The sequence below is a fragment of the Schistocerca piceifrons genome, chromosome 8 (genome assembly GCF_021461385.2).
Source record: "Schistocerca piceifrons isolate TAMUIC-IGC-003096 chromosome 8, iqSchPice1.1, whole genome shotgun sequence".
Lineage (NCBI taxonomy): Eukaryota > Metazoa > Arthropoda > Insecta > Orthoptera > Acrididae > Schistocerca > Schistocerca piceifrons.
This window is the reverse complement of record NC_060145.1, coordinates 269991531-270004139: the sequence shown is the minus strand read 5'-3', so window position 1 is coordinate 270004139 and position 12609 is coordinate 269991531. Positions and strand designations below refer to the sequence as shown.

At 38.0% G+C, this 12609-nt stretch overlaps 1 protein-coding gene across 3 annotated transcripts in view; it reads right to left on the bottom strand.

Annotated features, from left to right (window-relative positions):
- Positions 1-10233: 10233 nt before the first annotated feature.
- Positions 10234-12609, bottom strand: part of LOC124711791 — a 141896-nt gene continuing 139520 nt past the window's right edge. For all 3 annotated transcript variants that reach the window (XM_047242010.1, XM_047242011.1, XM_047242012.1), the window contains exon 8: positions 10234-11512. In XM_047242010.1, the coding sequence (XP_047097966.1) occupies positions 11149-11512 (364 nt within the window). In that variant the 3' untranslated portion in view covers positions 10234-11148. The remainder of the gene's footprint in view (positions 11513-12609) is intronic.

Sequence of the window (12609 nt, the reverse complement as noted above, 5' to 3'; positions counted from 1 at the left end):
AACATTATGTATAAATGATCACCCCTTCCTGAAGGGACCTAAAGTTTCATCTATGCAGACAATTCAGTTACCACTGCATAAGGCAAAAAATTGGAGACAGCAGAAACTTAGACTGGCCTAGACACAGTCTCTGTATACTATGAAAGGAACCAGCCTCATTAAAAACATGTGTTTTTCTGAAGAACAGAGAGACAAAAAAGTGTTTCTGCATCTCAGTCTAGACGTATACTTCAGACTGCTGTACAGAGCATGAGGAAGGTACCTGGTGCCCATCTATTAATTTTCTGTGCTGTCCCATTTGCATACTGAATCCTAATGTGTCATATTGTAATGATTCATGTTTGAGTGTATGATGGTGGCTGCAGAATGGTTGCAGTTATAGGTTCGCCAGATTTATGTAGCAGGGTTTGACAAGAACCATGTCACATTTCTTCCAGAGATTCTGATTTAAGTTCCTTGAGCATATCTGTTATACTTTTGTATAGACTATACAAATCTGTTACAATCCTAGCAGCATATTTCTGAATTCATTTCATGCCTGTTGTCAAACTACTTCGTGGGGACTCCAACGTTGAACAATGCTCTCACTAACTATAGTGCCTTGTATGTATTTTCCTGTACACCTGCAGAATGATGGCTGAAACCTGAAGTTGGTAGCAGAGAGATTTTTGGGGGAAATTTAAGCATACATCGAAACAATAGGCAAACGGGAAATGGTGGTGGTGTATTTGTCGTAGTAGACAAGGAACTCAAATCCACCGAGGTAGAAATTGAAGATGCATGTGAGATAGTTTTGGCAAGACTCAATATCAGGGGTGGAGCTAAAATGTTGGTTGGATCCTTCTATCACCCACCAAATTCATCTCATAATGTAACCGAAAACTTTAGAGCAAACCTCAGTTCACTCGTACGTAAGTTCCCCAATCATACTGTAATCGTCTGAGGAGAATTTTATCATCCAACAATTAATTGGGAAAATTACAGCTTTGTTAGTGGTGAGCGTGATAAGACATTCTGTGAAACTTCACTAAATGCCTTCTCTGAAAACTACCTAGAACAGATAGAGAGGAACCCCACTCATGATGGAAATATATTGGATCTAATGGCAACAAATAGACCTGACCTCTTTGAGCATGTCCACATCGAAACTGGTATCAGTGACCATGAAGTGGTTGTGGCAACAATGATTACCTAAGTAAAAACGACAACTAAAACAAGCAAAAAGATTATATGTTCCATAAACTAGAAAAGAAACAGGTACTGTCATATCTCATTGAGGAACTTGAAACTTTCCACACAGGTCTGAAGCATGTAGAGGAGCTCTGGCTCAAATTTAAAAGAATGGTTGACAATGCACTGGATAGATATGTATCCAGTAGAACAGTTCATAATGGTAGGGAACCTCCATGGTCTACAGTCAGTGTAAAGAAAAGGAGATTACTGCATAATAGATGTAAAACAAAGTGTAGAACTATAGATGGAGAGAGATACTGAATGAAACATTTAGCTGTTAAGAGAGCAATGTGCGATGCCTTCAATGACTACCAAAGGAGAAAATTGTCAAGAGACGTTTCACAGAACTCGAAATTTTGGTCATATGTAAAGGCTGTTAGTGGCACCAAAGTCATTATCCAGTCCCTAGTGAATGAGACAGGACCTGGAATTGAGCATATCAAAGAAAAGCTGAAATGTATAACTCCATTTTCAAATGTACCTTTACAAAGGAAAACAGAGGAGAATTGCCCAATTTAATCCTCATACCACTGAAAAGATGAATTCAATAGTTATCTGGTATTGAGGAACAGCTGAAATTGTTAAAATCGAACAAATCTTCAGGCCCTGTCAGATTCTATACTGAATTTACAGCTGAGGTAGCCCCTCTTCTAACTATAATCTATCGTAGATCCCCCAAACAAAAAGCCATGTCCAATTCTTGGAAAAAGAGACAGGTCTCACACGTCTACAAGAAGAGTTTTAGAAGTGATCCACGAAACTACTGTTCAATATCCTTGACATCAAAGTGTTGCAGAATCTTAGAACACATTCTGAGCTCAAACATAATGAGGTATTTTGAACAGAATGACCTCCTCAATGCCAACCAGCATGGATTTCGAAAAAAATCGCTCATTTGAAACAACTCCCACTTTTCTTGCATGACATACTGAAATCTTTGGACCAAGGCAACCAGGTAGATGCAGTATTTCTTAATTTCCAAAAAGCATTTGATGCTGTACAGCACCTATGCTTATTGTCATAAGTATGACCATATGGGCTATCAAATGAGATTTGTGACTGGATTGAGGAGTTTTTGATAGGGAGGACACAGCATCTTGTCTTGGATGGAGAGTCACTATCAGATGTAGAAGTAACTTCTGGTGTGCCCCAGGGCAGTGTGTTTGGGGTTGGTGCTGTTCATATTGCATATTAATGATCTTGCAGACAATATTAATAGTAAAATCAGGCTTTTTGGAGAGGATGCAGTTATCTATAATGAAGTACTATCTGAAGGAAGCTGCATAAATATTCAGTCAGATCTTGATAAGGAGATTAGCAACTTGCTTTAAATGTTCAGAAATGTCCAATGTGCACTTCACAAAATGAAAAAAATGTAGTATTCTATGACTATAATACTATATCAATGAGTCAGTTTTGGAATTGGCCAACTCATACAAATACCTGGGTGTTAATGCTTTATAGGTGTATATGGAATGGAATTATCACACAGGCTAAGTCATGGGTAAAGCAGGTGATAGACTTCTGTTAATTGGTAGAATACTGGGAGATTGCTTACAAATCATTTGTGCCACTCGTTCTAGAATACCGCTCAAGTGTGTGGACCTGTACTAAATAGGACAAGCAGGGGATATTTAAAGTATATGGAGAAGGGCAGCACGAGTGGTCACAGGTATGTTTGATCCATGAGAGTGTGTCACAGAGATACTGAAGGAACTAAACTGGAAGGCTCTTGAAGATAGACGTAAGCTGTCCTGAGAAAGTCTACTAATAAAGTTTCAAGAACCAGCTTCAAGTGATTACTCTAGAAATATACTACAACCCCCTACATATCACTCGCCTAGGGATTGTGAGAGTAAGATTAGACTAATTACTGCACATGCAGAGACATTCAAACAATCATTCTTCCTGTGCTCCATACATGAGTGGAACAGGAAGCAATCTTAATAACTGGTACAATGGAACGTATCCTTTGCCATGCACCTCATGGTGGTTTGCAGAGTGTAGATGTGGATATAGACGTAGATTTCCCAGAACCCTTTCAACAGATTTAAGTCTTCCATTCACCTTCCCTTACACAGATTTTGCATTGTTATTCTACTCCAGATTATTTCTTAGTATTACAGCTAAAAACTTATATGAGCTGATGTGCTCATGAAGTTCACCATTAGTCTTGTAATCAGATACTATCACATTGTTAAGGGCATATCTTACATTTATCGTAATTTGAAGAAGGCTGTTAATACACCAATGGACACTATGTTAAAATCTTTTTGTATTTCCTTAAGTCATCTCCTGAGATAGGAAAACATCAAATCACTGAGCATTACGTAGAGGCTATGTGGGACTGCACCTTGTCTTTTAAGCAACACTGTCTGAACATAAAGCTGAATGTATCTGCCAGAAAAAATATGCACAAATTATCAGGATCAACCTGGGGAGAAGAAGCAGAAACTGGGGAATTCTGAACTTATTCTCTGCTACCTCACAGCTGAATATGTGTACCCCCTGAGTGGTGCAGATCCTGTCATGCAAAAGCAGTGGATATATCTTTCAGTGAGGCATGCTACATTATTACAGGCTGCTCAAGAACCATACCATCTGGAGGAGCTACATTGTCTCACTGGAAACACTCCCCCCTGATATTCATTGAGAAGTTTTCCCTTTTGTCTCTTCTTTTGTAGCTACAACACCTAATTTCATTTTGTGATTCGCTACCAGCAAGCATGTTCACGTTACTTACGATAACTGAGGTGCTCGCAGCTGAACCACAGCAAACAAGACTGCAAATATGTCATGTTAGAACCCAGAAATGGTATCATGGAAGAAGGATGGACACCATGGAAATCATTTCTCCAAATCTGTATTGATTTCATAAGGAGAAAAAGTTATATCCAAAGGTGAAAGTCTCAGCGTGGAGTAATTTTCTTCCTTTCTTTCTTTTTTTAAAAAAGTGGGGATGGATAGATCTCAGCCTGCTTCTTGCGGCACCACCTGTGCTCAGTGTTGTATACTATGGAGGACTTAAAATCTACAATCAGTGTACTTTGATTTTTGTTGTTTATCTGTAATAACATAACATTTCCAATATCCCTCTAAACATGATACACAGACAAAACAAAAACACCACCACCAACTACTACTACTACTACTACTACTACTACTAGTGATATTGGAAGTTATTTTATTTATTGTTTAAAAACAAACTTCCAAAATCACTTACAGGATGTCTATGGAGGAAGACAGTTATAAAAAATTTAAATTGTACTGCAGTTATTCTGCTTTGCAAAAATGGAAACTGGCACGATAAAAAACTGTATCTATATAATTCTCCTTTCCATAATGTTCAACTATATATTAAATAAAATTAGCACCAACTGCATAAAAGAACTTTGGAGTTTTATCAGGCAAAGAAACAAGCTGAATTCAGGAGTCAGAATGTTGCTATTACAAAGCCACAGTCATAGCCTAACATTGTCTAACTAGACTTACAAGCTTCTAAATGTATGTATTTATAAATTTTTTTTGCCTTGTACTGTAACACGACAATGTATCCAGTACCCCCATGAAAGTGATTCACAAATCAGTAAAATGACTATTACAAGTGCATAGAGCACAATGGAACATCAGCAAGCTGTGAACAATATTATTTATCACATTTTATGAGATTCAAAGCTTTTGAGAAAGCTCTTGATTCTGTCCCAATCAAATCTGTGTTGATAATCGTTGATAAACAAGAAACTGATTCTTACTATTATATGTTTATAAATACAATACTAGGAGAAACTGAGTGGTAGGCAGAAACATTTAGAAATTAAGTCTTCTTTTAAGTGTGCCTGCCTGCAGCTCACACCACCTCTAAGTGGTGAGCAGGAATCTGCCCTAATTAATATTTTTATCCTATCCTAGCTTTTCTAGGATTTGATATTAGGAGAAAACGATTACACTATCCATCACTCAGCCCTGATATGGCACAGAAAGGAGTGAGTTATTCAGCCATAAAAATTGTTGAATGATTGACCACAGAACATGCCAGTAACTTAGTAATGTGTAAGGAAATGTTAAAGCTTCCATTACATGTCATCAGAATGATGAAAAATCCAAAATTAAATTATTAAATTGAAGGAAGAGTCTGTCAAGATGATTTGATGTCATCACTACCTTTCTCATCATCATAGAAGGCATTTTCAGATCCTTAAACTCAAAACACAAAGAATACTTATTGCCAGTTTTAACTTTTGGCAGTGATACTTTAATTATTAAAGCAAAAATCCATAGAAAAAAATAAGTTTCTTGCCGAAGAACTGAGATGCATGCTGCAAATAAGCAGGAAACAAACAAGTGAATCAGGAGATAGATTATATATCTACATATGTACTTTGCAAAGCAATGTGGCAGAAGGTCATTAGCATTGTATCACATGTTTGCATTTTTCCCATTACAATTGCATATGTAGAGTGGAATGAATGCCTCTCTTAAACACCTCAGCATGTGCTGTTGTGATTAGTCTAATCTTGTCTTTGCAGTACCTACAGGAGTGATATATAGGGGAATAGAACATATCAAGATTCATTAGTCAATACTGGTACTTGAAACATTCTATACAGCAGAGGAATTTTGAAACATTCTATACAGCAGTGGAAGACATAATACAAATATTTTCAACAAAATTGTGCTTAAATTCTCAAATGACCTCTGTCTATGTCATATTGTATGAAGACAGGTGCTTTGCAAGAGCCAGTGTCATGAAAAAGCTTAAGTTCAAAGATAGTCTTAGGAGGGACCAATGTGAATGCAAGCTTTCTGATAAAAGGAGCTTCATGCAGTAATACCAATATAGGCACTTCAAGCATTATCATATGATTTGTCTGTATAATAAATATTATTGGAAAGTGACAATGGTATTGGTACCACTTCTGTTGTAAACACCAGTTGGAGTAGTTGAGGGAGGGAGAAAGTAAAAGAGAATGTGGCAAGCAAATGAAAAAAGACAGCCTTCTAATTGGGACCCCCCCCCCCTTTCTTTATGTAAGGAAATAGCAGTCATCTCAAGGAAAGCATAATAATTACTGAAAGTAAAGGTTCCAATAGCAGAAGCTTGAAACAATCTCTTAACTGCAGGGGAAAAAATGTTACTTAGGTGTCACTGAAGAGGAGAGGAGAGAGAGAGAGACAGTAACATCGATGGACATTAATGGGAAAGGTTAAGGCAACATAATCAAACTCACAGTCAAAGGCAATTATTTATAACATATTTCTCCCTAAAGTGCTCGCCTGTTGTCAAAACATGTAAAACAATTGTTCTAGATTCAGTGAGTTTAATTTTCAAGAAAGTGAGAGTTATTGAGAAAAATATGACTCGTAGTGATGTGTTTGACACCAAAGTAGATATAATCTTCATCTTATTCCTGGTAGCTGCAAAAACTTTGTAAGAAATCTCATTTGCATGCTCCCTGCTTGTAGCAGCTGCTACTCCAGATCATACTCTCAAACAACATACTTTAAGTCCTGACTTATCGATTTCTAATATATATGTATATCACGCGTACTAGGATTACTTCAAAGAATAACATCCAACACTAGCAATGTGGCACTGTCTTGCAAGATTTTTGTGGTAGAATTTGAGATACTATTTAAAAAACAAAGGATGATCCATTTCTCAAATGTAATTGGTATGAACTAATTGTGCCGACCTACCCTGGCGGTTGGAACTTCGTCAGCACAGACGACAGATTTGCCTCTTGGGGCAGGTGTTGATGCCTCCCATTGCACTGAACAGCGGGGTCAGAAGCAGAGTCTCCATCGCCAGTGCCCTTCCTCTTCAGTCCGTTGCCATCACTGTCTGTGTTGGTACCCCTCATAAAGGACTCTGATGTCCAGTGGTTCCTGATCCTCTACCTCCAGTTGGTGTCCACCAGTTGCACCAGATCCCTCAGGTGGTGGTGGTGGTGGTGGTGGTAGTGTCCTCATTGCACTCACTTTTGTCTTTACACGCTGGCCCGAGTGGTCAGGTACTTCTTGCGCTTTGGAGTTATGCCCCTAGCATAATTACAGATGTTATAGATGTCTCTTCAGCCACAGCACGATGGATGGCAAAGCCTGTTCTTTCCTCACCTGCAAAGAAGGAGCTTAGTAACCTGATGGTTACTAATGGTCATAGCAGATGTATGTCAGGCCACTACAGCAAGCATAGTGCATACTGAAATCCAAATGGCATGCCCATAACTGCCCAAGGTGGCCGCTAGGGGTAGCCCATTCAATTACCACCATCACCAGGTCCATCGTGCATGCACAGCGTTACACCAGGTACACGATACGGATAGCGTCTTTATAATGGCCCTTAGTTGTTAAATGTGTTCGAAACATGTAAACTACTTTCACGGTATTCTTGTCGATGTCCCTCCATGACCTAATAAATTGTGTTCTTAGTTAGAACACGTAGTGTATGGCTTTTGCCATTTTCATGACCCGTAGAATAGATACTATTCCAGAACTCTGTAAAATAATGTCCCTGTGAAAGAGATTGGTTCTTGACATCATTCCTATCATATATTTTTAGAAAGAGGTATAATGACTGCATATTGTAATCTCTCCGAAAAAATGTCAGAAGTTAGCAATTTTTTAGACGTATTTCCTGAGCTTAACATGTTTTATCCCATAGGTACAGGTATGCCAATACTTTTATAGCTCCACATGTACTAAAATTATGCATTATAAGTTAAAATACCTGCTGTCTATAACAGCTTTGGTTCATTCAGTCTCCATACCATTGTTGTAAATGTAGAAATTAATGGTAGTCATGTAGTCAGCAAAAGCGACTATGTTGATTTGGATCGTGTTGCAAAATAATACCTGATATTGCATTTATGTCCAAAATATTCTCTGGACACCAAGACTCTATCTTCCAGCAGTTGTTTATGGTGTTTTACCTGCACTGATGTAATCAGAAAAGGAAATTATTTTTTTTATTTTTTGTGGGGTGATGGGACATCTTGACTGAGGAGAGATAAAAAAAATTTAAAAAAAAACATAATTATCTTTCAAATCATGTAAATTTTTTTGTACAACAAAACAAATATAAAAATCATCAACAACATATGCATTACAAAAATATACAGTACACTCCAAATTGATTTCCTTAATGACTATTAATCATTGGTAGACAGCAGTATGTGGTTGCACTATGAAGTGATAATGTGAGCCAGATTTCCAGAACGTCAACAGCAGCTTGTAACATTCTGCAATGTTTAGTCAGGGTTGCCACAAGTTTCCCTTAGGGAAATTCTCTGATATTTCACTAATTTCCAAATGAGTTTTAGCACTTTTCCCTGACAAATTTTGAGAGCTCAAGACTAAGTCAAGACATAAGTTGACAAAAAAAAAATTAAGGACTTCTGTATTTATAAACTTGTGAGCAAAAATCTTAAGTAAACATCAACATCTTTTGTAATGAACTGTTTCTAGATGGAGAAAGCAAGGTAAATGGCATATACGTTTCATTAAAACCACTGATGTTATTTTATTTCAAAAAACAAAACACATTTGGTGACAAAAATATGCATTCCATTGGAGTCACAAGATAGATTTAAAATACCTTCACTGATTTCAGAAATAACCTCAGAAAGAAGTAGTCCTCTTGAAAGAAGTGTACAAGGTGGGCGAAAGTTTTGAAAACCAACACTATCATCAATAAGATGTTGGTTCCACTATGTTCGTTATTGTTGGTTATTACCCACTGTGTCATATTTTGCAGATATTGTGTGATTTTTCTTTCAAGAAATACGTGAGTACATAGTTTAAAAACTGGCAGCGACTGCCAAAATTTTCTTCCTATCATCCGTACTTTCTAATATACAAACTACTTTTGAAGTGCCAAAATGTACTAGAATAAGTAAAATTTCTATAAAACACTGCACGATACAATGTACTTGTGAGACAATTACAATTTCTGAAATACATCGCCCGTGGCATCGTATGCCAAGGAGCACCGCAGTCCTTGGTCCATAGATAAATCACGAAAATCTGCCACATTATGCCACACCTGGCCTACAGGCAGATTGATGAGACTAAATTCAATGGGCACGGACTGCACATTAGTAGAAAACAATAGGCTTCAGATCGGCAGGCCCAATCTATTAGATACCCACAGAAATGGCCTGTGATTTTGACCCGTCATGGAATTCCACTCACGTGGCCAGCTATTCACGTTCACAGACACCATGTTGATGAAATGAGACCATGGAGATCAATCCATGAAACAGATACCTTGCATGATTACTCCGAGAATCAATACTAATGAGGATAGGTAGCAACTCACTGTAAAGATGATCGCTGAGCCACAGACAAGCATGTAGAAAAGGTAATCACACTCTCACAACTAAATTTTTGGCCATTGTGTTTGTCAGAAAACAAGAGCGCGCGCACGCATGCACACACACACACACACACACACACACACACACACACACACACACACACACACACACACACACACAAAAATCATTCAGATACAACTCATGCACACGTGACCAGTGTCTCCGGCCACTGTGTCAACACTCTCTGAGAATCAGATCCAAAGAAACCGCTCTTCATGCCTCCTTGCCTCTAGTTGGCAGCTGCTAGGCGAATGACAAAAAGTGGTGGCAGCACTGACTGCAAGCTGAGGGTAGTGTTAAAAAGGGGAGAAGCAGTAAGAATGAGGGAGTAGGGAAGCGTCACTTGTACTCAGCCGCGCCAAGCCAGCGACAATACATGACATCTTGGTAAACAAATCATTTCATCTACTTAGACAGAAATGGAAATGGAAATGTCGTGTGGCTAGGGCCTCCCGCCAGGTAGACCGTTCGCCTGGTGCAGGTCTTTCGATTTGACGCCACTTCGGCCACCTGCGCGTCGATGGGGATGAAATGATGATGATTAGGACAACACAACACCCAGTCCCTGGGCGAAGAAAATTTCCGACCTAGCCGGGAATCGAACCCGGGCCCTTAGGATTGGCAGTCTGTCATGCTGACCACTCAGCTACCGGGGCGGACTACTTAGACAGAAAAAAAATCTTTCCAGTGTTTTTTTTTTTCAAATTTCTCTAATATTTCCATGATTTCTCTAATATATCATAAATTCCCTGATTCTCAGAACTTGTGGCAACCCTGGTAGTACAAAATTAAATTTAACATTCTCTGATGAGATACAGACTAGTTTAGGGATAATACCATAATTAATCCTTATTCAGAGATGCAAGATTTTTTTCCCTAAGCGTTACTGACTTAATATATTACAAAGATTTCTAAGCAAAATCATAGTAACAAGATTCACAACATACAATAATAGAATTTATTGTCATTGGCAGATGTGACGTTCTTGTTCTCTGGTGCGACAGGCAACACAAATGAATAAAAAATTAAAATCCAGAGACATGGCGGACAAGACTAGTAAACCATGGTGCCTCTAATTATTTATTATGTGTGCACCTTAGATTTGAATACCAACACAAGAGAAGAAAAATTGTATCGTTTCCTCCTAACATCATCTTCCTCATCCTCCTGTGTATATGTGTGTGTGTGTGTGTGTGTGTGTGTGTGTGTGTGTGTGTGTGTGAGAGAGAGAGAGAGAGAGAGAGAGAGAGAGAGAGAGAGAGAGAGAATATTATGAATTCTGTGGTGATGCTGCCTATGTCTAATAGATAATTAAGACATCCTTCCTTGGGATCTTAATTTCTTTAACCAGTTCTTGATATAGAACTATTATCATCTTTAAATTTTGTACATTTAGACAAGTACAAAAATCATTATCTGAAATGTTTGTCAGCCTGTAGCACCAGAAAAGGTACATTAATGTAATTGCTTTTCATTCTGTCATCATAAATATTTCATGTAGTTCTGCATAAATTCACATATCGAAATGGAATATAATCAGTCAAAGTGCCACATCACGTAGTCGATGTGCACCATCTATAGAATCTGCCAGTGACGGCCTGCTACCATGCATGACACCGGGACCCATTCGTGGATACCACTGTCGGTTTGAAGCAAGTTCTATGTTCCGCAGGTCTAAAAGTGAATGTGATCTCACAAGGCCATTGCTGGCTGACCCTTGCCAAGTCCTTATATCCACCATTGATCTAGTCCGTGTTAGCCGTGGTGGCCTTTGAGGTAGCACCTGAGTGGGGTTCACAGCCCAATGTCTTTGCAGAGCTGTATGAAAAGTGGAGGCGTTAAATTCACTGCCTGAGCCTAGGGGAAGGTGCAGAGGAACAGCTTGTCTCACTGGGACCACTGCCCTGTAATCATAAAGATTAAATGTAATTCCTCATTATTTCAACACCAAACAATTTTAATTATTATTGTAGAAAAAATTAGAAAAATATGTGAGTTACAGTTTGAACAATGGAAAATCTAGGTAGGAATGTAACAATATTATGAAAAGGATATCTGCTGCTCACCGTATAGCAGACACTGAATCACAGATAGACACAACTAAAAGACTGTCAGAAAGTGAGCTTTTGGCCAACAAGACCTTCGTCAAAAATAGACAACAAGGAAAAAAACACAAACACACACACGCACACAAACGCAACTCTCGCACACGTGACCACTGTGGTTATGTGTGTCAATTGCATCTGTTGTATATTTTGGACAGAGGCCTTGTTGGCTGAAAGTTCATTTTCCAACAGTCTTTTTGTTGTGCCTATCTGCAACTCCAGATTTCTGCTGTATGGTGAATAGCAACTACTCTTTTCATAACTGAGTTACAATTTGAATTACCTGATAGTTAGTCTTTAAACATTTCTGCAATTATAAGCTGAGATCTTGCGTAACCATAGGAATTTCATTGGACGATCTCAATACTTGTTATTAAAACTTCTAACGTATCTCATAAACAAAAGTATTTCGGTTTTTTAACCAGTCATTGATCAAGTACTTTGATCGGCCCTTGTCTAGCTGAAGATGAAGCACAGGTCTACCTTCATTTTTATGTAATATACCAGTTATGTTTTGTCAAGGAGTGGTAGCCAACGAGATACTTAAAAAAGACCTTCATAACTCAGTTAAAAATTTTATATATGAGAAGGTATTCAATTACAAAGAGATTTAGAGTGGAACAGGTTCATAGCAGAAATACTGTAGGAATGTCAAAATCATGTTGACTTCAAAGACATGGCAGCTTTAAAAAAGGGGCCATTAATCAATTAATCAAAATTTAAGGAGCACAAATTTTGAAAAATAGTAATTTCTAGCTTTTACACAACTCTTATACAGTATATAATTTCCATTGAAAATTCAACATATTTAATTCTTGCTCTTGTTAGTAAATAAAACACCAAGCAATGAAACCATCACTCTTATAAGCATGAACCTTGGTCATTATCAGAATATC